This window comes from Phacochoerus africanus, chromosome 5, assembly GCF_016906955.1.
Source record: "Phacochoerus africanus isolate WHEZ1 chromosome 5, ROS_Pafr_v1, whole genome shotgun sequence".
Classification (NCBI taxonomy): Eukaryota; Metazoa; Chordata; class Mammalia; order Artiodactyla; family Suidae; genus Phacochoerus; species Phacochoerus africanus.
The window spans coordinates 10,680,652-10,706,604 of NC_062548.1; the positions used below are offsets into that span (position 1 = coordinate 10,680,652).

Below are 25,953 nucleotides of genomic sequence, written 5' to 3' on the forward strand. Positions count from 1 at the left end.
CCTGATTTTGGCACTGAAAATCCTGCATCCTGGGAAATCTCTCAGTCTTGGAACCAAACCGGGACAGGTGATCCCCCTGCTATTGAGTGCCAGGCGTTGCACTGGGCATGGCACATCTGTCACATCATCTTATCCATGGGCCAGTGTCAAGGATAGGTTGGTTTGTCCCCATCTTGCACATAAGGGAACAACCTATGTGATGTCAAGTTGCTTGCCCAGCCCACGCTTCAGAGAAGGCAGCAGATCGGCCAGGCTCCAAAGCACTGGTGTCTTCCAGGTCAGTAGGCTTCATTTCCTAAGTGCCCAGTTCTGGGCCTCAGGGGCGCCCGCCAGCATGTGGGCCTGCATGGAGCTTTGCTGCCCTCTGGTGGGAGACGGGGATAGCACACCAAGTCTGAGTTCACTCTTGGGCAGCTGGTGGCAGCGCCAGGGTACAGTAGGCACCCTTTCCTCCCAGGGAGCAGGACCTCAAGTCTGGTTTCAGCCCTAGGAGGTTACCACCTGGAGGACCCCACTAGGGTCTTCTGGGGGAGTCATGGGATCACTCAGGCTCTCACAGACCCAGGGCTAGCTTGCTGGGTTGGAATCCTGGTAACCCTGAGCCAGTCACTCACCCCTCTGGGCATCTCAGTTCCTTATCAGGATGACAAATGTGGGGCTTAGACACTGAGGTTGTTATTACCAGCTCCTTCACACCCACATGCTTAACTCTCCCCCACCTTCATGCATTCATTCACTTAACTTTATCCAGCAGCTGTCTACCAGGCATCAGCCCTGGGCTGGACCCTGAGCTAGGGGTGCCAAGGAGATGGCTGCCCTCCTCGCTCAGTAACTCTCTGCACATCCACTGTCTCCCGAGCTCTTTCATTCACGGAGGATCCATTTCTTTACTGAGTGTTCATTCGTTCTCGTATCACTAACTTCCTCATTCACGCAGTCACCCATTACTGGGTTATCTCATTTGCACATCCATTCATTCTTTATTTTTTCAGACTCCCTCCCTTCCTCCCTCCCTCATTCCTCTGCTCTGCAAGCATTCGGAAGCACCACTCTAGGCTAGCATTAGATGCTGGGATTCTGGCACAGCCCTCTCCCCAGACTTGTGAGTAGACAGATGGTGAGGACACCCTGTGGTAACTACCAGAGCCATCAGGACCCAGAGCGGCGGGAGCACCAAGAAGGGAGCGACTGGCTGCTTGAAGGAGGAGGAATCTGGGGGTAGTCAGGGAAGGCTTCACGGAGGAGGTGGCATTTACGCCAAGAAAAGGAGAGCATAGGGGAGTTCTCCAGGCAGGGAAAGACATTCCAGGTAGTTTTTGTTTTGTGGTGTGTTTGGGAAAAAGGTGCCTGGGTGGCCAGGGTGTGCATGATCCCCCTGAGACCAAGCCCTCCCAAGGTTCCAATGACCAACTTGGGTCATTCAAAGTCTTGCCCTAATTGAGCAAACTTGGCCCCAGGAAAACCATCCAAGAATGGCCTCAGGGTGCTAATCAAGAACGCTCCAAGCACCCTCCAAGCACCAACCACTTGTCCATCCCAAGGGACTCAGTGGGAGAGCTGTCCTGGGCTGGGCAGGCTGGGCAGGCAACGGTAGCGGTAGCATCATAGTATCTGAGGTGCCTGGCCCCCAAGATCCCATGTTCATCCAGCAAATTTTTTTTTTTCCACCCCAGGGCATATGGAATTCCCTGGCCAGGGATCGAATCTGAACCATAGTTTTTTTTGTTTTTTGCTTTTCTTTTTAGGTCTGCACCCTTAGCTTATGGAAGTTCCCAGGTTAGGAGTAGAAATAGAGCTGTAGCTGGAGGCCTAGGCCACAGCCACAGCAATGTCAGATCCAAGCCACGTCTGCGACCTACACCACAGCTCACAGCAATGCTGGATCCTTAATCCACCAAGCAAGGCCAGGGGTCGAACCCGCAACCTCACAGTTACTAGTCAGATTAGTTTCTGCTGCACCACAATGGGAACTCCCTGAGCCATAGTTTTGACCTAAGCTGTAGCTGCGGCAACACCGGATCCTTCACCTGCTGTGCAGGGCTGGGATTGAACCTGCGTCCCAGTGCTCCCAAGATGCCGCTGATCCCATTGCGCCACAGTGAGAACTCCTCATCTAGCAAGTGTTTATTGAGTATCTTGCCATAGGCCAGGCCTTGCCCCAGGCACTGGGACTATACCAATGAACAAGACAGAACTTCCACTCTCTAGGGACTGACAAATGAGAAATATTCTGAATACCACCAGGAACACACATCGTTGAACGAATTGGGTTCATTGCCTCTTTTGAGAAGGAAGACTGCATTTACTTCAGTAAGAGTGTTTAAAAAGACTTAAAGAATTTGGGCCTGGGTCAGGTGATCTGGGGGAGGGTTCAAGCAAGTGGGCTTTTTCTCTGGACTAGATGTCTGTCAGGAAGCTGGGACGGCTCTACAATTGCAAGCCTTAGTAAATATTTAAAGTGGAAGGCTAATGCTGTAAAGAAGCAGCAGTTACTCATATTAGTCAGAATGGGGAAATGTTTCATATTGTTGGAATCAGACCAAGACTGATTCCAACAATATTCTTGTTTTTATTTTACTTTGAACATGATAACAGAGCAGTCTTGTTTATGCCTTGCTCCATCATGGCCACACAACGGCCTTGAACGATGGCGGTGTTCTGGAAAATTGTTTACGTCCCGCTGAATACCAAGGCCTAGCAGTGAATGCCAGGCCAGCTCCCAGATGTGAGGGGCAGCTACCCTCTTTATCATAAGAAAGCCCGTTCACTCGATCGAGGTATAGTTGCAGGGAGCCAGGTGCAGAGTAATTCGAGGTGAGAAAAGAGAAGCAGTGCCAGTCCTCAGGGAACTCACAGTGACTTGTTCGCGCTGTCTTAGACTGTCAGAAATGGGAGGAGGAGCGGTCCAGACAAAGGCCCTGGGGGCGTTGGTGGGGGTGGGAGTGGAGGATGCTCAAAGCCATTAGCTGAGCGGCGGCGGAGCCACAGTGCGCGCCACGACTGGAAAGGTCTGCTAGGGCCGGACCCTCGGTCACGCAGGGCCACCTCTCCCCCAGGGGCAAGAGCATTCGCTGCCCTCATTTGCTCAGAAACAGGAAATGAAATCAAGCAGGTTTAATCAATATAACCCCTCTCGGCCTCGGGTTCATGAATATTCAGCAGCCCGCTTCCGGCCGGCAACTCCGCCCCAGCCCCGCCCAGCGAGGAGACTGCGCGTGCGTTTCCGGCGCGCGGCTCTGTCGTCATACGCGCGCCGCCGCTTCCGCCCCCCCACAGGGAAGCCGGAGAGTAGTCATGGCGAGTTCGGCTGCCTCCTCGGTGCGACCGCCCAGGCCCAAGAAAGAGCCGCAGACGCTCGTCATCCCCAAGAATGCGGCTGAGGAGCAGAAGCTCAAGCTGGAACGGCTCATGAAGAACCCGGTGAGACAGAGGGCTGACGGCCCCTCCAAGTCCCACCTCCTTCGGTTCCGGCATCTCCGGGCGCCTGCGGGTCCACTTTCCCCCCGCTCTGAACTCTGGAACTCAGAACCCGAAATCTAGAGTCAGACCTGAGGAAGGAGTAGGCTGCCCCAAAGATAGTGAGCTCTCTCCTGCCTTTACATTAGAGCCCAGCCTGGGTGAAGGCTTATGGGGTGGCTTCCCGTGCTTTAAGGCTCTTTCCAGTTTAACCGTGTGAAAAGAAGCCTTAAATTGGAGAGATAGAACCTGTGGGTTAGCCCAAGGATATTTTTCTCCTAAATAGTACCAGCTGTTAGGCATTAGCCGAGACTCCTGGGGCAAGTCATTCCCCTCAGTCATGAAAATCGTTGGATGCGAAGGTCTCTTCCACCTTTGACTAAGAAGGGTTGACTCTCTTCGAATAATAGTTTTTAAAGTCGGAGGTTTCCAGCCCTAAATGATGTCTTACATTTCTGAGGTCTGCCCTGGAAAGTTGTGGGTTGTGATAGAACCCATAGTGTATGGGGAGAAGAAAAGGCAGAGGGAAGAAGAGAAACACGGCTTTGGGTCCAAGGAGCAAAACAGCTCTACTTCATTAGTCCAGTTCTTTGTAAAAGCTGTGACTTTGTACATATAAATGCTTTCTGTGTGTTGCAGGACAAAGCAGTTCCAATTCCAGAAAAAATGAGTGAATGGGCACCTCGACCTCCCCCGGAATTTGTCCGAGATGTGATGGGTAATGTCTTTCGGATGTGGTCTTTAAAGTGTAGATATAAAAACTTTGCAGCTAGTATTTGTTGATTACCTCTCTCATAGGGAGAAAAAAAGTTCACTGATCCAGTATTTCGCTCTTACAGTGAAGGGGTATTGTTGCTATGGTTTAGCATTAGAGTATTTTTTTCTGCATTGTTGTTTTTTTGCTTTGTGGTTTTTGTTTTTGTCTTTTCAGGGCTGCACCCGCCACATATGCAGGTTCCTAGGCTAGGGGTCTAATCAGAGCTGCAGCTGCCAGCCTACACCAGAGCCACAGCACCGTGGGATCCGAGCCACATCTGCAACCTATACCACAGCTCACGGCAATGCCAGATCCTTAACCCACTGAGCGAGGCCAGGGATCGAACCCACAACTTCATGGTTCCTAGTCGGATTCGTTTCTGCAGCACCACGGCAGGAACTCCTGCATTGTTTTAATAATAATACTCTTTTTTCAAAATTGAAATAGTTTTATGTTGTAGAGTAGTAAATTAACAACTGTAAAGAATAAGTAACAGGTGGAGAAAAATTAGAACCACCTGTAATTCTAATGGTCTATTTGTAACATTTTGATTTTTCCTTGCAAATGTCTTTGTAGTCAAAAACCACTCAGGCTTAAGAAAAAATGTCTTACAAAAATGTGATTGTTCTACACATATTATTTGATAAGCTAACCTACTTTTTTTTTTCTTTTCTTTTTTTTGAGGGCCTCACCCAAGGCATGTGGACGTTCCCAGGCTAGGGGTCGAATTGGAGCTGCAGCTGCCAGCCTACACTGCAGCTCACAGCAATGCCAGATCCATTAACCCACTGAGTAAGACTGAGGATCAAAGCCAAATCCTCATGGATACTAGTTGGGTTCATTACCACTGAACCACAATGGAAATCCTACTTGTCCTCTTATGCTGTGTTAGAGTGGAATTTTTAGTGACTTCATAGTCAACATTCATGCAACGAGTATTTCATGATCGCTACAACATGCCAGATGCTGTGTTAGGTTCTGGGGTACAGTGGGGAGATGAGCAGGCATGGTCCCATCCGTCACTTCTACTGCCTGTCTTTGGTTCCTTTTGATTAAGGGTAGTTTGTGTTGGTAACTGGATCTCATTGAGAGCTCTGGACTGTCCTGGCTTTAGGTTCAAGTGCTGGGGCCGGCAGCGGAGAGTTCCATGTGTACAGGCATCTGCGCCGGAGAGAGTACCAGCGGCAGGACTACATGGATGCCATGGCTGAGAAGGTCAGTGAGCCAGGAGGCTTGAGTTTGGGCAGTGTGCATGTACACCTTTCAGAAAAAAGCCCTTGATGAAAAGTAGATGTGTCTGGTTGTAGCGTGCATGACGGCTGTTTTCTAAAGTCAGCATGAGATGCAGACATTGGGTAGACTCCAGGTTGCTTGTAAGTCAGACCCAGCACAGCAGGATGCTCCCTTCAGGCCATTTGCTGTGGAGTAGAAGGCAGGATCTCACACCTGTAAGTTATTATTTCTCTATAGCTTTCTCTCTTTTCCGCTGAATGCCTGTAAGTCCAGTTTAGCTGTGGGCTTGGTGCAAGTAGTGGTGTGTTTCTCAAGTGTTTTTGCCTCTGAGTTTCTAGCTTTGAGACTGGAGTTTTCCTCATGTCAAATGATGATGAAGAATTGAGAATTGCTTGGAAATTGTACAGGAAGAACTGTTAAGCATTCTGTTGCTTGATGGGGAGGTCCAGACACTTCTCCCCTGTTGTTCTTAAGAAATACTCTTTTGGGAGTTCCCGTCGTGGCGCAGTGGTTAACGAATCCGACTAGGAACCATGAAGTTGCGGGTTCGGTCCCTGCCCTTGCTCAGTGGGTTAACGATCCAGCGTTGCCGTGAGCTGTGGTGTAGGTTGCAGACACGGCTCCGATCCCGCGTTGCTGTGGCTCTGGCGTAGGCCGGTGGCTATAGCTCCGATTCGACCTCTAGCCTGGGAACCTCCATATGCTGCGAGAGTGGCCCAAAGAAATAGCAAAAAGACAAAAAAAAATGTATATGTGTATGTGTGACTAGGTCACCTTGCTGTGCAGTAGAAAATTGACAGACCACTGTAACCAGCTATAATGGAAAAAATAGAAATCAGTATAAAAAATATATAAAATCTATGCGATGCAGCAAGAGCAGTTTTAAGAAGGAAGTGTATAGCAATACAAGTCTATTTAAGAAAAAAAAAAGAAATACTCTTTTGGGCATTTCACCTGTTTTCTTTTTTGAACTAAGTTTTGGTGGTGTTTTTTCCACACCAAAAACCTTGTTTTATATATACATATATATATATTTTTTTTCTTTTTTTTGCTGCTAGAATTAAGTTGAATCTAACTTGAATGAGAATGGATGTTGTAACATTTAGTCAGCTCTTATAGAAACTTGTCTTTTTGCATTTGTTTAAATCTTACTGTATCTCTCAGTGATCATTTTTGGAGATTTCATATATGTGTCACCACATTTGTTCAAAGATATTTTAAGTTTTTTATTACAGTGATGGTGTGTAGTCCTTTAAAAATTTATTGAAAAAAAAAAAAAAAAAGTTCCTGTCATGGCTCAGTTGTTGACGAATCCAACTAGGAACCATCAGGTTGCAGGTTCGATCCCTGGCCTCACTTAGTGGGTTAAGGACCCGATGTTGCCGTGAGCTGTGGTGTAGGTCGCAGACACAGCTCAGATCCTGCGTTGCTGTGGTTGTGGCTCAGGCAGGCAGCTGTAGCTCCGTTTCAATCCCTAGTCTGGGAACCTCCATATGCCTCGGGTTAGGCCCTAAAAAGAAAAAAAAAAAAATTATTGGAATGGGGAGTTCCTGTCTTGGCTCAGCGGTAACAAGCCCAGCTAGTATCCATGAGGATTGGGTTTGATCCCTTGCTCAGGGTTTCTGCCTTGCTCAGTGGTTTAAGGATCTGGCATTGCAGTGGCTGTGGTGTAGGCCGGCAGCTGCAGCTCCGATTTGACCCCTGGCCTGGGAACTTCCATATGCCGTGGGTGTGGCCCTAAAAAGACCAATGGTGGTAATAATAATAATCTATTGGAATGGCCAAAATTGAGTTTGAAAAATACCTTTTATGATTTTCAAACAGAATGGGATCATTGCCCTGGTGGTTTCACCTGGTGTTTGCTTGTTCTGCAGCCCTTGCTCAGCCCCCAGGTGTTGATGGTTCTTCTCCAGCTATTTCTCAATTCCAGGGACAAGTTGCAGGTGGCTTGTCACACAGTCATACCAGATCACTGATGGATTTGTCACTGTCAGGGAATAAACAGAACTCTATATAGAAACTAACAGAAGCACTTTTTTATTTTTAAACTGCTTTAGAGGGGAGAAATACAGTAGGTAGTTATCTCAAATTCCATCAGTCTGAGGTTTTTATATATTGATTAACGACCCAGAGGAAATAGAGAAAAATGTTTCACTAACCTTGAATCCACACAGACACAAAGGTTTTTTTATTTCACATGGTGAAAGACAGGCTCTCAGGTTAGAAGAAAAAAGATGCAAGAGAATCCTCACCTTCCACAGCCACTGATAGGGTGTCACCAACGACAGAGTAGGTCTGACCCCTGCTTCAGCCCTTGTCAGGGTCAGCAGCCGGCCGGGCTCTGTCTAGGTCACTTTGGAAATGCAGCTGCTTCAGGCATTTATGGCTCAACTTCTAAACAAACCAAGAGCTTGTAACTTGAAGTTGTTTGCTTTCTAGTTAAACTCAAAAGCTTATTTCCTTCCTAGAAGGAGACCCTTCTTTTTATTTCATAATTGTGCTCTCACAGAGAATTCCAGTGTCCATCTAAGCAGACCCATAGGGCCCTGGCAGTGCAGACCAGTGGAGATGTTGAAGCCCCGCTTCCTCCTCTACTAGTTCCTTTTTTTGCCCCATTGACCATAATGGCTCTAATTAGAAGTAAAGATGACACTTTTTAAATCAGTCCATGTCTTTGTAGTTTGCAAGTGCTTTCCTATAGGTTATTGCACTTCATTATTCTTCCTAAAGGCTCAGGGAAAAAGGAATTATTTCCCGCGTTTTTTTTTTTTTTTTTGTAGGGCTGCACCCGCGGTACATGGAAGTTCCCAGGCTAGGGGTCGAATCGGAGCTGCAGCTGCCAGCCTGCACCACAGCCACAGCAATGCGGGATCCGAGCTGTGCCTGCGACATAGGCCGCAGCTTGTGGTAATGCGGGATCTTTAACCCACTGAGCAAGGCCAGGGACCAAACCTACACCCTCATGGATACTAGTCACGTTCTTAACCCACTGAGCCATGATAGCAACTCCCTCCCGCATTGTATAGGTGATGAAACTGAGGCTTAGAAACAGGGAGCTGCTAGAAAGAAATAATACAAGGGATCGATATGCATTTATATGTATACGTATGTAGATACATATACGTGTGTGTGTGTGTTTAATGGCAGTGTGTTATGCTGCTGTAGAATCAGTCATTTGATAACCTAGCTAGTTAGGCCTTGAGAGGTCAATGGTTTCGGCCCTCTGGCCGTTCTGCCGGATGGACCTCTCGCCCTAAAGAAAATCACATTCATCCGTGTCTCCTCACGCTCCGTACTTTACGGCGCTTCTGACACGTGTGGTCACTGAGTGTATGGGGATTTTCCCCACACCAAGCAGTTTTGTAGTACCAGGTGAGTGTCAATTCTGACACAATGTGGAGGTAGCATCAGATCCCAAAAGTTAAGGTCTTAGTCCTACAAGTATACCCCCCACCCCCAACTTCAAAGGCCAAACAGCACATCCTGTTGTCACCTGTGCTTCTGATGCACTGGCCATAAATCAGAGGTTTTCCCGACCCCCTCCTTGGGCTCAATTAATTTGCTTAGAGGGACTCACAGAACTCAGGAAAACACCTTACCTGCTAGCTTTCCAGTGTACTGTAAGGATAGAACTCAGGAACAGCCGGCTGAGAGAAGCTGCAGAACTTCCATTCCTTCTCCCATCACCTCCACGTCTTCACCAACCAGGAAACATTTCACACCCGTCCTTTCGGGGATTTTGGAGGCATCGATCTGTGGACATGATTAAATCGTTGGCTATTGATGATTAGTTCAACCTCCAACCCCTCTCTCCTCCCTGGAGCTCAAGGGGGTGGGGCTAAAAGGTCCCCTGGCAACCAGCCCTGTTCCCTCAGGGCTTTCCCAGAGTCGCTCATAAACTCCTGTGGTTGAAAGGGGCTACTTATCAACAGCAAGAGCTACCCATTTCATCTTTATTTCAGGAGCTGTTTCAGGAACTGGGAACAAAACTATAATAAAAGATCCCCCTTTGGCTCTTGCATGGGAAGTTCATGAGAGTTTTAAGAGGAGATCCTGCCGTGGCACAGTGGGTTAGGGATCTAGTGCTCCTACAGCTGTGGCATAGATTGCCGCACCAGCTCAGATTCAGTCCCAGCTGGGAACTTCCATATACTGTGGGGGCAAAAAAGGGAAAAAAAAGAGGTTTGAAGAGTTATGTGCCAGAGACAAGATGAAGACCAAATGTGTATTTCTCATTATTAACGAGTCACAGTATCCCACTGCCGACGACCCTGGCTAAACGGAGCCCGTGGTGCTGCCTCTGCCTTGGAGGAGTCCACAGCGTGTGCTCTCATACTTGCTCTTCTGTTTACTTGGGCACTCATGGTATCTTAATGAACCGAGAAACGTCGACATAAGAGATCCATATATTGATTTCCTGCCCCATTTGTAGGGCAGCTTCCAGAAGTGGCTCTGGAGACCTGGATGTGCCCTTAGCACTCCCAGTGATATGACTTTTACAGTTTTCATACTCAGGGCAGAGCGTGTCTTTTTTTTTTTTTTCCCCCCCCCACACCTGTGGCATGCAGAAGTTCCCAGGCCAGGGGTGGAACCTGTGCCACAGCATTGACAGTGCTGGATCCTTAACCCACTGCACCACCAGGGAACTCCCCAGGATGTGTCTTACATGATGTGTTTTTTTTTTTTTTTTAACAGCAAAAACTGGATGCAGAGTTTCAGAAAAGACTGGAAAGGAATAAGATTGCTGCAGAGGAGCAGACTGCAAAGCGCCGGAAAAAGCGGTGAGGGCTCTGTGGCATCCCATAACTAATGAGACTTCGTTCGGGAAATGTAAAAGTAGATAGTTTGTGAATGAGTCCTTCTTGTATTCAGAAGTTCTGCTTGCAGTGGCCTGGAGGGTTAAGGACCGGGCATTGTCACAGAAGTGGCTCAGCTATTTCTATGGCAGAGATTTGATCCCTGGCCCTGGGAACTTAACTTGTGCATGCTGCAGTTGCAGCCTGACAAAAAGCTCAGCCTGTATCTAGTCACTAGTGATGGAGCATGATATAGGATGGTGTGGGAGAAGGAATGTGTGTGTACATGTGGAAGGGTCACTTTGCTGTTCAGTGGAAAACTGACAGAGCACTGTAGGCCAACTAAGATGGACAAAAATAAAAATCATTAAAAAAGGAAAAAAAAAAAAAAGAGTTCCTGTCACGGCGCAGTGGTTATCGAATCCAACTAGGAACTATGAGGTTGTGGTTTCGATCCCTGCCCTTGCTCAGTGGGTTAACAATCCGGCATTGCCATGAGCTGTGGTGTAGGTTGCAGACGAGGCTCGGATCCTGCGTTGCTGTGGCTGTGGCGTAGACCGGTGACTACAGCTCCGATTCGACCCCTAGCCTGGGAACCTCCATATGCCGCAGGAGCGGCCCAAGAAATGGCACGCACGCACGCACGCGCGCGCACACACACACAAAAGGTCAGCTATACAGCCTGTAGAGGTCTGGGTGTCACCACCCGCAGTGGAGCACCCTAGTAGAGGAATGGCTTTTCTTCCAGTACCTGGGAGAGATCGAGTCACTTACTGCCTCTGCCTCTACCCTCAGCTTGCCATAGACTCTCCAGAGCTTGAAGGTTAGCACTTTAGTGATTGCTTGGATTTCCATCATGTCTGTATTTTTTTTATTTTTGCTTTTTAGGGCCAGACCCACAGAATATGGAGGTTCCCAGGCTAGGGTTCAAATCGGAGGTGCAGCTGCCATCCTGTGTCACAGCCACAGCAACACAGGGTCTGAGCCACATCTTCAGCCTACACTGCAGCTCACAGCAACACCGGATCCTTAACTCACTGAGTGAGGCCAGGGATCAAACCCACATCCCCATGGATACTAGTCAGATTCTTAACCTGCTGAGACACGACGGGAACTCCTCTTGTCTGTATTTTAACATCAGGTTTAACAAGGTGTGATGTGAGCAAACTTCTTAGTCTCTCGCTTAAAGTAGGGTCCGTAACCTCCCTAAGTGACTACGTGAGTATACAGGCTGCGTGTGTGTGTGTGTTAATAAGTGTTCCCTTAACTGTTAAAGAGCTGAGCAGGATTCTGAAAATAGTCCCTAAATATCTTTGAATGACAGAGTATCTCCAGTATTTCTGGATTGCTTTTATCACTTCAGAACTCCTGAGGATTTGATCTTGATTCATGAAGGAAGCAGCCTAATAACATTGATGATGTTGGAGTTATGAGGAAGTATTTTACTTTATTGTAGTGTTTGCATAATTATTAAATCTCTAAAGATTCTTTAGGTGGTTGTTTCTAAAGTATAAAATAAGGTGGTTAAGGAATTAATGTATTTTACGTTTGTAGCCAGAAGTTAAAAGAGAAGAAATTATTGGCAAAGAAGATGAAACTTGAACAGAAGAAACAAAAAGAAGGTGAGTGGTACCCACTTTTCCTTTGTGACCTTTCTCAGTGTTGAGCTCAGTGGTTGACCTGTCAGGAGTGAGATTTAGCACTTGGAGCTGGTTGGCTGGCCACTGAAGAAATGAGGGCTTGTTTCTGTTAGTTCTGACTCGTTTAATTGCAAGTGTCAGGAAGCCATACTGGTTTAAGCAGAAAAGATACCGGCTCACGTTTAGTCCAAGACAGGGCTCCTTTCAGGCATGGCTGGTGAAAGAGCGCCAGTGTTGTTGACCTTCACTGTCTCTTTCTCTGCCCTGGCTCCTTGTCCTCAGGCAAGCTCATTTCCTCCTTGGGGTTGTGAGGTATGTATAGTGCTCCAGGCTGCACCTCGGCTCAGTCTTACTCAGTAGAAAAGACAGAGGGTGTCCCTAGCAAAAGTGTTTTTGTGTCCCTTTGGCTCTTATTGAGTCACTTGGCAAGTCTGTTAAGAATGCTTTTGGGAAGTTCCCATCATGACAAACAGCAGAAACGAATCCAACTAGGAACCATGAGGTTTTGGGTTCGATCCCTGGCCTCAGTGGGTTAAGGATCTGGTGTTGCCATGCCACGAGGTGTGGTATGGGTCCCAGACACGGCTTAGGTCTGGTGTGGCTGTGGCTGTGGTGTAGGCCGGCAGCTGTAGCTCTGATTTGACCCCTAGCCTGGGAACCTCCATATGCCACAGGCGCGGCCCTAAAAAGAAAAAAAAAAAAAAGATGAAAGTCAGACTGGTACTGACATACTGAAATATGATTGGCCCCTTCCAGGACCAGTTTCCTACTGTGTGACACTATGTATGGTATAGTTTTAGCCTCTTCCCTACCATTTCCTAGAAGAAATTATTTTGTAGTGCCTAGGACCTCGTCTCTCAAGTAAACCACTGCATCAATTTCCTTGCCCTTCCCCCATCCCATACATGCAGGAATGTGGAAGTATTTGATCCAAGGGCCGGAGGATTGGGCACAGATGCCAGTCTTGAGTTCTGTTGTGGGAGATACTATGGCTTGGATTTCCCATTGTACTGGGAAATAGAAAGGCCTGGGTAATTTGACCCACCCTCTCCATGGTTTGTTGTTTTTGCTGCTTATTGTCTTTGTTGAGTGACTTTCCTGAACTAATTTTGTAAAACCTATATTTTTGTGTGTGGCCACTGAAGACTCTGCTTGGTTAGCTTAGTAGTCATCTGAAGATTAGAGATTTCTTGAAATGCCTGGAACCTGTAAGTCTTCTGATCTTCGCCAGTGGGATTTCTGTGTGTGGTGGAGCATGGCTTCAGCATTCTGGTGGGCCGTTGACAGCTTTGCCATAGCCTTCACTTCCTTTTTGAGCAGAGCCTGAAGGTCAGCCAGAGGTGAGATTAGGGCCATCACTTATCTTTCTTAGACATGTTCACAGCCCTGCACATGCATGTGGCTTTCTAGATTACCAGCTTTTCCTCTTAAACGTTTGGTCAGTTTCTTGTTTGCTTCAACTGTTATCAGTGCCTCAGGCAGCTATGGTGTTAAATAGTTGCCCCTGATTGTTTTTGACAAATGGCTTGGGGAAAAGGCTGTTCTCACTGAGTCAGCTTGAATAAAAACAAGCCTTCAGAGTGAGTTTCCAGGGAGCTGCCAGATAGGTCAGATAGGGACAGTGCTCTGGGTATGGGACTTCAGAGGACCTCCTTACACAGGTTACTGCTAAGCTGCTTGTTTTCACAGATGCTGTATTAATGAGGCTGTTGATTTGGGAGGCTCCCTTGGATCTGGGCAGAGAGGGGGTAGGACATAGGGCAAGTTAGAATACCACACAGATTGCTCTTAGCAGCATTCAACCATTTTAATCAAACAATCTAGGGAACATTGCCAGAGTTCTGAAAAAGGTGATTTTGACGCTTGTTGTCAGTGTTCTTGACAACACTGCTACTTTTATGGAGGAGCAGATTTTAAGAGGTCCTGTTACTTTGCCATTCTGAAAGTGCTGTCATCCCTTTAAATTTTAACCTACATGTATATGAAATATGTTTCCTAGAGACGGCAGATGTTTGGGTCTTTTTTTTAAGGCTGCACGTGTGACACACGGAAGTTCCCAGGCCAGGGGTCAAATTGAAGCTGTGTCTACACCACAACCACGGCAACTCGGGATCTGAGCCATGTCTGGGACCTACACCACAGCTCACAGCAACAAAGGATCCTTAACCCACTGAGCGAGGCCAGGGATCGAACCTGCCCCCTCATGGATCCTAGTCAGGTTGGTTGCCACTGAGCCACGACAGGAATCCCTGGCCCCCTTTTTTTTTTTTTTAAGGCTACACCCGCGGCATATGGAGGTTCCTAGGCTAGGGGTCAAATTGGAGCTACAGCTGCCAGCCTATGCCACAGCCACAGCAATGCAGGATCTGAGCCGAGTCTGCGACCCGCACCACAGCTCATAGCAACGCCTGAGCCTTAACCCACTGAGTGAGGATTGAACCTGCAACCTCGTGGTTCCTAGTTGGATTTGTTTTGGCTGTGCCACGACGGGAACTCCCCTGGCCCATTTTTTATCCATTCTGACCCTCTATATTTTTTGATAGGTTTGGATTTTAGTGAAACCATTTTGTTTTTTCTTGTTTTCTCTGTTTATTTCTCATTCTCCTTTCCTGTCTTCTTTTGGATTATTTGAAAATTTTTACCATTCTTTTTCCTTTTCTTCCAAACCTTTCTCTTTTTTAATGATTTTTATTTTTCCTATAACAGTTGGTTTACAGTGTTCTGTCAGTTTCTATTGTACAGCAAAGTGGCCCAGTCACACACATGTTTATACATTGTTTTTCTCACATTATCCTCCATCATTTTCTATCATAAGTGACTAGATATAGTTCCCTGTGCTATACAGCAGGATCTCATTGCTTATCCACTCCAAATGCAGTAGTTTGCATCTGCTAACCCCAGACTCCCACACCATCCCACTCCCTCCCCTCGGCAACCACAAGTCAGTTCTCCAAGTCAATGAATTTCTTTTCGGTGGAAAGGTTCGTTTGTGCCATATATTAGATTCCAGATGTAAATGATACCATATGGTATTTGTCTTTCTGACTTACTTCACCTAGTATGAGCATCTCTGGTTCTATCCATGTTGATGCAAATGGCATTGCTTTGTTCTTTTTTTATGGCCGAATACTATTTTAATTTATCTATTATGCTTGGGGTTTTTTAGCCTGTGGCATGTGGAAGGAAGTTCCCAGGCCAGGGCTTGAACCCGAGTCACAGCAGAAACCCAAGCCACTGTAATGACAATGCCAGTTATGAACCCACTGCACCAACCACCAGAGAACTTGTGTTTTTAACTGTTTCCATTTTGTAGCTTTTTAGTTGTTCCTCTAGAGATTACTATATATACTACCTCCACATTCTACTTGAATCAGTATTTCACCACTTTAAGTGGAATACAGAAACTTTTCATCCCATAGATTCCTTTACTCTTTGTGGTGTTGTCTTAATTTGTCTTACATATCCATACATTGAAAACCCCATCAGGGAGTTCCCGTTGTGGTTCAGCAGGCTAAACCCAACATAGTGTCTGTGAAGATGTGGATTCGATCCTGACCTTGCTCAGTGGGTTAAAGATCCAGTATTGCTGCAAGCTACAGTGTAGGTTGCACATGTGGCTTGGATCTGGCGTGGCCATGGCTGTGGTGTAGGCCGGCAGCTGCAGCTCCAGTTCAACCCCTACCCAAGAACTTCCATATGCTACAGGTGTGGCCATAAAAAAGAAGGGGGAAAAAAAAAAGAAAAAACCCATCAGATAATATCACTTCTTATTTATTTTTCTTCTTTTAAAATAAGTTTTATTGGAGTATAGTTGACTTACAATGTTACTTTTTTAAAAACTTGCAGTAGAGTTGACTCACAGTATTCATGTTTGGGTGTACCACATAGCGATGGAATATTTCCATAGATGATACACCATACGTTTTAATAGTTTCCGCTGTGTTCCCTATGCTGCGCATTACATCCCTGTGACCCATTTACTATGTAGCTGCTAGTTTGTACCTCTTAATCCTTTTACCTATTTTGGTCTTTTCCCCAACCCTTCTCGCCTCTGGTAACCACTAGTCTGTCCTCTGTGTTGGTAAGTCTGTTTCTGTTTTGTTTGTTTGTTGGGGTTTTTTTTAGATTTCACAAATAAGTGAAAACATTCAGTATTTGCCTTTCTCTGACTTACTTCACTTGGTGTAATGCCCTCTGAGTTCATCCATGTTTCTCAAATGTCAAGACTTCTCTTTTTTTAATGGCTGAGGAATATTCCACTGTGTGTGTGTGTGTACCCATCTTTATCCATCTGTCAGTGGACACTTAGGTTGCTTCCATAGCTTGGCTGTTGTAAATAATGCTGCTGTGAATATTGGAATGCATGTATCTTTTCGTATAGTGTTTTCAGGTAAATACTCAAAAGCTGAATTGCTGGATTATATGGTAGTTCTGTTTTCATAATGTTGTTATTTTTGTTTTCAGTCATCAAATATATTTCAGAGGTCTCAAGAGGAGAATAAACTTGAATAGTAACCAGATAGTTACCGTTGCTGTTACTTTTGTTTCTGATGTTCCAAACTTGAGTTTGCTGTCATTTCCCTTATGTCTAAAGAACTTCTTTTAGTCATTCTGTTAGAACAGCTCTGCTGGCTATGAATTATCTTAGCTTTTCTTCATATGAAGCCATTTTTATTTCACCTTCATTCTTGAAGGGCATTCTCACTAGATAAAGAATTCTGGGTTGGCAGTTTTTTTTTTAAATTACTCAGTGAATTTTATTACATTTATAGTTGTACAACAGTCATCACAACCAAATTTTATAGCATTTCCATCCAACCCAGACCAAGGATTGAACCCGAGCCACAGCAGTGAAAGGAAGCACTGTGTCCTGACCACTAGATCACCAGGGAACTCCCTTTTCAGTCTTTGTTGGTCTCTGTTACTCATACTGGATCATTTACATTATCCAAGCTGTCTCTTTCCCATGTCCTCTCCATTCTGCTATTAATTTTATCCAGTGAATTATGTTTTTCAAAAGATTTTTTTTCAATTTCCATTTGATTCAATTTTTTTTTTGTCTTTTTGCCTTTTTCTAGGGCCGCTCCTGCGGCATAGGGAGGTTCCCAGGCTAGGGGTCTAATGGGAGCTGTTGCTGCCAGCCTACACCACAGCCACAGCAAGTTAGATCCAAGCTGCATCTGCAGCCTTCACCACAGCTCACGGCAACGCCGGATCCTTAACCCACTGAGCAAGTGCAGGGACCGAACCCTCAACCTCATGGTTCCTGGTCGGATTCGTTAGCCACTGAGCCACAACCGGAACTCCTTGATTCTTCTTTATACCTTCTATTTCTTTGCAGTTTTCTACCTTTCTCTTTGTTTCAAAAGTGTTCACTCTTCCTGGAAAAGTATTTAAAAATCTGATTTAAAGTAGGGGTAATTCCAGCATCCCAGTAGTTTTGGTCATCTCAACATTGGCATTTGTTGATTTCTTTCCCCATGCGAGTTGAGATTTTCCTGATTCTTCATGTGCCAAATACTTCTTATGTATTCTGGATGTGTTATGTAACATAACATATCCTATAATATAAAGTATCCTATGATATGACATATTCTATGATACATCATTCTATGATACAGCATATTCTATAACATAACGTATTATATAGCTATCGTGTAGCTCTGGTCTTGCTGATATTTGTTTTAACAGACAGTCTACCTGGTTGTGTTCAGACCACAGGTTCTGACCAGGCTTCTGTAGAGTGTGGTTCCGGTGTCAGTTTGGTTTTTAAAGCTGCTGCTGTGCTCTGACAGATGTGCCCAGTGTATGCCACCCAGTGGCCAGTCAGGGTTTGGTGCTTGGGTTCTGTTCTCAAGGTATGTGGCATGTGGCTGAGGGCCAGCTCCACGCAGGTGATGTCAGAGTGAGCCCAGGAGTCTGTAGAAACTTAGTGGGGTCTCTTCTCATCCCTCCCTCTCCATGATCTCCCCTGTAGTTTCGGGGTCCCTGGGGCTCCCCTTTTCAGTCTTCTAGCCAGAAAGCTGGCGTTTAGTTACCTACTCTGCCACGTACTTTGTACAGCTGCCCCTGCATCCAGGGCCGGGTGTTGGGAGGACAGAGAAGAAAAGCTACAGGGTTTGCCCAGCTGTCTTAGCCACAGCGCCTCTGATCAGAGAGAAAGGTTCCTCTTCTTCAAAGCTGTTGCACCTGCAAGCCCTGCTGCCACAGCTGTCACTGTTGCCAGTCTGACACTGGCAGGGTTGCCTGGGTAGGGCGTGAGAGAATGAAGAGGAGAAACACGAGAATTCCCCTCCCTCTGAGCATCAAGAGTCTGCTTTCTTACTCCTCCAGCCAGAACTAAAACTCTGGGTTTCTTGGAACTCTGTCTGTGCCCAGTCTCCGCTTCTGCGTATCGGATGGCCCTGAGCCCAGGCTGGGGGATACTGGAGGGGGAAAAAACAAAAGCAAAAGCAGGAAGCGCACTTTGTGTTCCAGTGGCACTTTGTAATCTGCTCTTGTCCTCAGAGTCCATGCATTCTGTCCAGGTTCCACAGCTGTGTTCAGTGGAGAAATGGAGTTGAATGTTCTCGCTCTGTCTTCCTGGAATCCACACGCTGTTTGTTTTTTTGGATCAAATTATAAGACTTTACATTTAGCTCTTTTACATTTCATCTTGGTGGTGTCGGCTATAATGATTCGGGTTTCCAAAATCCTTTTGAATTGTGATCGTGGAATTCAGCATGTTACTATGTCTTTCTGGTGTAGTTACTGGCAGGTTTGATAAAATACACCTTCTTTTGTCATTGGTAAAATTGCTAAATCAGACTAGGCCAGGGCCAGACCCCTCCAGCTTCCTCTAGAGAGCTCCATCTAGGCCAGCATGAACCTGTTCACTAAAACTCCGGGTGGGGTTATTCTTCAGCTAAGAATCAGCCAGACTCACTTTTATTTTATCTTACTCACAGAGGCGTCATGGGAAACTAACAGGTTATTTGGGGCCATGGAGTAAGTACAGTAAACATAGGTTATAGGCTGGGCTCTCGCTAGCTCACCTTAACCTCAAGCGTCTCCTGTTTAAGCAGATTTTTTAAATCTTAGCTTGTAAAACGATAAGCTCTTTGTAGATCTAAACTTCCACAATGTGATGACTTTGCCAAACGCATTGCTGTAATGAAGATACATATCACACGATCCCTCATCAGTAAATCTCAGAACTCTTTCAGAGCAAGAAACTGATGTTGGAGTTCTCGTTGTGGCTCAGTGCAAACAACATGAGGGTCGCAGGTTCGATCCCTGGCCTCACTCAGTGGGTTAAGGATCTGGCATTGCTGTGAGCTGGATGTAGCTCGAAGACTCGGCTCAGATCTGGCATTGCTGTGGCTGAGGTGTAGGTCAGCAGCTGTAGCTCCAACTTGACCCCTAGCCTGGGAACTTCCATATGCTGTGGGTGCAGCCCTAAATAGACCAAAAAAAAAAAAAAAGTGATATTGATATTAGTTTTCTCTGAGTTTGTACTTAATGGGCCTATATTGGGTCTTGGAATCACATAATAACTTTGTAGTAATCAGTTCTAGAATTGAAGGAGACAGGCTGCAACCCACAGAGCTGAGGTTTCTTAAACCCTCCTCTTCTGGTCTCTTTGAGACATTAGGTGCATGTGATCATGCAGTTTTCAGTCACATTAATTTGCCCAAGCCTGACAAAGAGTATATGAAATCACACAACAGATGTTATTTCAGATAGATTTTGTCCAGAGCCTCCAACCTGCTTAAAACGGCCTCACCCTTGTGCCCTCTCGCTGGGTTTCCCCTGTTGTGGTACCCATGTTGCATCATAGTAGCACTTTTTTTTTTCCCAACTGAGGGTTATGATCCTTAACCCACTGGGCCATGAAGTCAGCTTGGGGGTTACAGATGTTGTTTTCAAACATGGATAAAATGGACTAGAAAATAGCAGAGTTCATCGCACCCTGAGTAACTGCTCTGCAAACTTTCCCTTCAGTTTCTCTGTGGGCTCGGGACTACAGTCAGACAGATTTGAAAATCATTGTTATAACACGTGGGCTCTGCTCTTACGCAGTTAGCACCTCTACATGTGAAAAAGCAATTAGTAATACTACAGGGTTGTATATGCTCCACACCAAATGACCAGGATAGAGAATGCTATAGGGAGAACATCATAATGATGGTTTGTGTGCCCTTTACCTTGCCCTTTCAGTTTCCTTTCTTCCTTTTTCATTTTTGTGAAAGAGAAAATAGGTTTTCTAGGTGGTCAAACTGAATAGAAACTTAATGTGGTGATGCTCAGCTCTGCCACAAGGGGGCCTCCGTGTGCCGCTGGGTTCTTGACAGACTTAGCAATAAATCCCCTAAGCTTTTTGGTTCTTCTCCTAAAAAGTGGTAAGGGACAGCTGGCTAGGAGTTCCATTCTGTTGTTGGAGAGGAAATATCCCCACTTACTGTCCGTGCTGGTCCAGCAATTTTGTGAAGATGCCCTGCCGTGTGAGACTTGTCTGAATGATACCACAGGATGGCATCAAGCCAGCTTGGATTATCACGAAGCCTTGAACTCCCCAAATGATGTATTCTCACACTAGTGTTACTTATCCTGACACAGGCCCACCTCCCAGAGAAACTCAGGGTGACCTTAAGGTAATTTGTTACTGACGACATCACAGGCAGTTTCTTGGGGGTGGGGGAATAAGTGAGGGATTCAGAGGGACATACTTTCAATCACAGAATAAATGAGTCACAGGTATGAAATGTAGAGTGTGGGGAATATGGTCAGTAACTGTACTCTCTTTGTAGGGTGACGGATGATAACTAGACTTACCTTGTGGTCGTTTGGAATGTATAGAATTACTGAATCACTCTGGTGTATATCAGTAACTGATATAGTGTTGATTAGTAGGTCAGTTTTACTTCACTCATAGAAAGAGAGATCACAGCATTCTCTGGTGGCTCAGCAGGTTAAAAAGACCTGGTGTTGTCACTTGTGTGGCTTGGGCCACTGCTATGGCATGGGTTTGATCCCTGGCCCAGTTATTTCCCTATGCTGTGGGCATGGCCAAGAAAAAAAAGAGAGAGAGAGAGAGATCAACTTTGTGGGTACAGAGGTGGGGCAGTGGAAGGAAGGGGAATTAGATGAAGGTTGTCAAAAGATAGAAACTTCTGGTTACAAGATGAGTACTGGGGATGTAATGTTATATACGATAAAATAATTAACACTACTGTACGTTATAAATGAACATTGTTGAGAGTGTTCTTAGCAAAAGGAAAATTTTTTTCTTTTGTTTCTTCACTGTGTTTGAGATGATGGATGTTCACTAAACCTGTTGTAATCATTTGAACGCTAGGGGGGAAATCAGTTTCTCAGCCTCAGCACTGTTGATACTTTGAACCAGATAATTCTGTGTTGTGAGGGACTAGATCCCATTCTTTGTAGGATGTTAGACAGCATCCTGGCTTCAACTCACTGAGGCCAGCAGCACTCAGGCTCCCTCAGTCACTGAAAATCAAAATTGTCTCCAGACACTGGAGTTTGGGTTGTGGCTCAGTAGGTTAAGAACCCAACTAGTATCCGGGAGGATTCGGATTCTATCCCTGGCCTCACTTCATGGGTTAAGGATCCAGCGTTGCTGCAAGCTGCAGGGTAGGTAGCAGATGCAGCTCAGATCGGGCGTTGCTGTGACTGTGGTGTAGGCCAGCAGCTCCTGCTCTGATTCGACCCCTAGCCTGGAAACTTCCATATGCCACGGGTACAACCCTAAAAACAAACAAACAAAAAAATGTCTCTGTAGACAAGTGTTCCCTCATGGGAAGAGGGGCAAATTGTCCCCAGGTAGTAAGTAGTAAAGTTCATATCTCAACTGGTATTGGTGTTTGGAAGGCACTCAATTTATGTTGTGGATTGCACCACCTATCTCACTGCCAAAAGTCTCATGCATACTGTGCTGGAAAACAATCCATATCCTTCGTGTCTTTCGGAGATAAAGGTAATATGTGATCATTTTAGATATTTTTAGAATGTACAGAAAAAAAGTCAGATGTAAAAATTATCCATCATTCTTCCTAAAAATAATCACTAACACTTTCATGACATTTATTTGTTTTAATATTTTTATAGTTGTCCTACTTTTGTCATTGAACACTGCATTCACAAACATTTTCTCATGTCCTTGCAATCCCATAGTACAAAGGGTTTTTTTTTTTCCTGGTCTATTCATACATCTGGGGTTTTTAAGTCAATGTCAGTTTCAATTACACTTGGTGGTCTTTTCTCTAGTATTCCTATATTCTGTGAATAAAATTTCAGATTTCTAGATTTTAAAATATTATGTGGACAGTAGTGTAAGAGTAATGAAAACTCAAATATCATCATCCTAATAGATCACCTTTCTTTCTATCTGTTTTCTTTTAATCTTTCCAAATGCACATGTCATTTGTGTGTGTTTATAATTGTAGTGTATGAACAGTTTTAGCAAGTGATAGTGTCCAGCCGTGGACATGCCGTGATATACCTACCCCTTTCCCTTTTGTTAGACATTAGATTGATTCCAGTTTTTATCTTCTTCAGAAGATAGTTTAGTGAATTTATATACATCTCCCTTCCCCCTTTCTGGGTCATTTCCTTAAGATACATTTCCAGCAGTGGGAATTAACTAGATCACAGAGTATAAAAAGAGATCGTGGCTCTTGAAATGTAGCACCAGCTTCTTTCCAAAAGAGTGGTACCCGTTTCTGCTGCCATCAGCAATGTGCCATGCTGCACGCTTTGCCATGTCCTTACCAGCACTGGCTTTAAAAATTATTCCTCCGCATGGAGAAAAATGCGACATCAGAGCAAGTCAAGCTCTTCCTGAGGACTTAGTAAAAACCTTAGAAAATTACACATCCGGATCTGGCAGGACTCTGCTAGCAGCCTCCACTCTCTTCCCACCCCAACCCCCACACCACCCACCTTGTACAGCCTCCAGAGCTTTGGTTTTTTTGGAGGGGCCGCACCCACAGCATATGGAAGTTCCCAGGCTAGGGGTCTAATCAGAATTGCAACTGCTGGCCTGCGCCACAGCCATGTAGGATCCAAGCCACATCTGTCACCTACATCAGAGCTTGACTTGCTCTGATGTCGCATTTTTCTCCATGCGGAGGAATAATTTTTAAAGCCAGTGCTGGTAAGGACATGGCAAAGCGTGCAGCATGGCACATTGCTGATGGCAGCAGAAACGGCAGCTCACAGCAACACCGGATCGTTAACCCACTGTGTAGGGCTAGGGATTGAACTCATGTCCTCATGGATACTAGTCGGGTTCATTACCACTGAGCCACAATGGGGACTCCCAGAGCTCTTTTTTTTTTTTAAGGGCTGCACCTACGGCATATGGAAGTTCCCAGGCTAGAGGTCGAATGGGAGCTACATCTACTAGTCTACACCACAGCTACAGCAGTGTGGGATCCGAGCCGCATCTGCGACCTACACCACAGCTCACCACAATGCTGGATCCTTAACCTGCTGAGCAGGGCCAGGGATTGAACCTGCATCCTCACAGATGGTAGTCAGATTTGTTAGCCGCTGAGTGATGATGGGAACTCCCCAGAACTCTTTTTAAAATGTAGTTTGGAGGAGTTCCCATTGTGGTTCAGAGGGTTTAGTATCCCTGTGGATGCAGATTTGATCCTTTGCCTCGCTCTGTGGGTTAAGGATCTAGCTTTGCCACAAGCTGCAGCAGAGGTTGCAGAGATGGCTCAGATCCAGCGTGGCTGTGCTGTGGTGTAGGCCTGCAGCTGCAGCTTCAGTTCAACTCCTAGCCTGGGAACTTCCATATGCCTCAGGTGCAGCCTAAAAAGATAGATAGATAGATAAATAAATAAATAAATGTGGGTTGGATTGTCATTTGTCCTACTTGCATATTAATAATACTTAAAAAAAAAAAAAAAAGTTCCCGTCGTGGTGCAGTGGTTAACGAATCCGACTAGGAACCATGAGGTTGCGGGTTCGGTCCCTGCCCTTGCTCAGTGGGTTAACAATCCGGCGTTGCCGTGAGCTGTGGTGTAGGTTGCAGACGCGGCTCGGATCCCGCGTTGCTGTGGCTCTGGCGTAGGCCGGTGGCTACAGCTCCGATTCAACCCCTAGCCTGGGAACCTCCATATGCCGAGGGAGCGGCCCAAGAAATAGCAACAACAACAACAACAAAAAAGACAAAAAGACAAAAAAATAATAATAATACTTAGCACTTACTGAGCATTGATTATGTAGCCTCAGTTCTGAGTGCTTTGCAGGTATTAACCCACATCGTCTTCATAGTGGCTCTGTCATAGGCTCTGATGTTCTCCCCCTTTTACCATGAGGGACCTTAGGGACCATAAGGTAACGGCACCTGCAGCACTAGGGGGAGTGAGTGACAGGCTGGTGTTTGATCTCAGATAGTGTCTCCACTGGCCTTGTGCTTACCTACAAGGTGATCTTGCTTGAAACCTAGTCAGCAGCCCTTTCAGGTCTCTCCACCATTTTTGTCTGGCCACTCCCTTCCAAGTGGCCTCTGCTCTTACCAAGCTTACGCTTGTGTTCTTCTGCCTCTTCAGGAGCTCAGGCCTCTGTGCTCTTTTCCTTTTTTTTTTAATGTGGTCTCTTTAGGGCCACACCTGTGGCATATGGAGGTCCCCAGGCTAGGGGTCTAATCGGAGCTGTTGCCACCTGCCTATGCCACAGCCACACAGGATTTGAGCCACATCTGCAGCCTATACCACAGCTCATGGCAATGCCAGATCCTTAACCCACTGATCGAGGCCAGGGATTGAACCCAAAACCTCATGGTTCCTAGTCCGGATTCATTTCTGCTGCGCCATGACAGGAACTCCACTCTTTTCTTTTTCATGCTGCCTGACTCCTGACTCCCCCTCTGCCTGGAAAGCTTCTCCTCATCTTGCACCTTCCTCTCTTTGTAACGCCTTTCCCGACCTCCCGACCTCCACCTTGCTCCTGGAGCGTTTTGCACATACTTGGTCATAGAATCTGCCAAGTCACGTAATATGCCCATCTCTTCAGTTGCAATCTCAGTTCCATGAGGGTAGGCAGTGTCTTTTTTTTGTTTTTAATAAAACTTTGTTTTGAGAATGGTTTTAGATTTACAGAAACACCGTGAAGATAATAAAGTACAAAGAATCCCTTTATACCGTTTCCCCTGCTGTTAACATCTTCAGTTAATGTGGTTCATTTGTCACAAGTAATGAGCTAATAGTGATACACATAGTAGCTGAGGCTATCCTTAATTTTTACCTCATGCTTTTTTTTGTTCCAGAATCGCATCTAGGATATCACATTACATTTAATCAGCATGTATCCTTAGGCTCCTGTTAGCTCTGACAGTTTTTCGGTCTCTGTTTTGATGACTTGAGAGTTTTGAAGGTCAAGTGTTTCTGTAGAATGTCCCTCAGTTGGGATTTGTGTGCTGTTCTTCTCATGATCGGACTGGAGTTAGTTCTTTTGGGGAGGAGACCGCAGAGATAAAGTACCATTCTCAGGTCCGGGCTGGATGCTTGTCAGGATGACTTGTCACAGTTGACGTTGCCCTTGATCACTGGCTCAGCCAGTGCCCATCAGGATTCTCTGCTGCAAAGTTAGCTTTTCTCCCCGCTTAAAGATTGGGGGGTTATGCACCCCCTCCGGGAGGGCAGAGTACCTACATAAGGTATCTGAAATTCTTATGCACAGATCTGTCGACTCTCCCTGATTTTTCTTTTCAAATATATTTTTTTTTGTTAGAGTTGATTTACATCCCGTATTTCTTTATATCAGTATGGACTCTGGGATGTTTATTTTGTACTTTGGGTTTAATCCAGTACCGTATTTCCTTGCTCAGGTTGTTCCAGCTTTGGCCACTGGGAGCTGTTGTGTTTGGCCCCTGTGTCCCTTTTACATACTCCCATCATTGTGGGATTTGGGGTTTTTTTTCTAACAGCACTTCCTTACTTCCCAGTACTGCAAGATAGTCCAGACTTATCTTGTTTGTTTCCTGCCCCTAACCTAGAATCAGCTGTTTCTTTAAGACCCCTGTTTCTTTTTATTGGAAAATGCAGTAATTTTGTTGAAT

The 25,953-nt window shown here is 45.7% G+C and overlaps 1 protein-coding gene across 1 annotated transcript in view; it reads left to right on the plus strand.

Moving 5' to 3' along the window:
- Positions 1 to 3,246: 3,246 nt before the first annotated feature.
- PRKRIP1 (PRKR interacting protein 1) overlaps positions 3,247 to 25,953 on the plus strand; it is a 29,380-nt gene continuing 6,673 nt past the window's right edge. Inside the window, exons 1-5 of the mRNA XM_047779776.1 lie at positions 3,247 to 3,420; positions 4,096 to 4,174; positions 5,328 to 5,428; positions 10,142 to 10,227; positions 11,797 to 11,864. Of these exons, the coding sequence (XP_047635732.1) occupies positions 3,295 to 3,420; positions 4,096 to 4,174; positions 5,328 to 5,428; positions 10,142 to 10,227; positions 11,797 to 11,864 (460 nt within the window). The 5' untranslated portion in view covers positions 3,247 to 3,294. The remainder of the gene's footprint in view (positions 3,421 to 4,095; positions 4,175 to 5,327; positions 5,429 to 10,141; positions 10,228 to 11,796; positions 11,865 to 25,953) is intronic.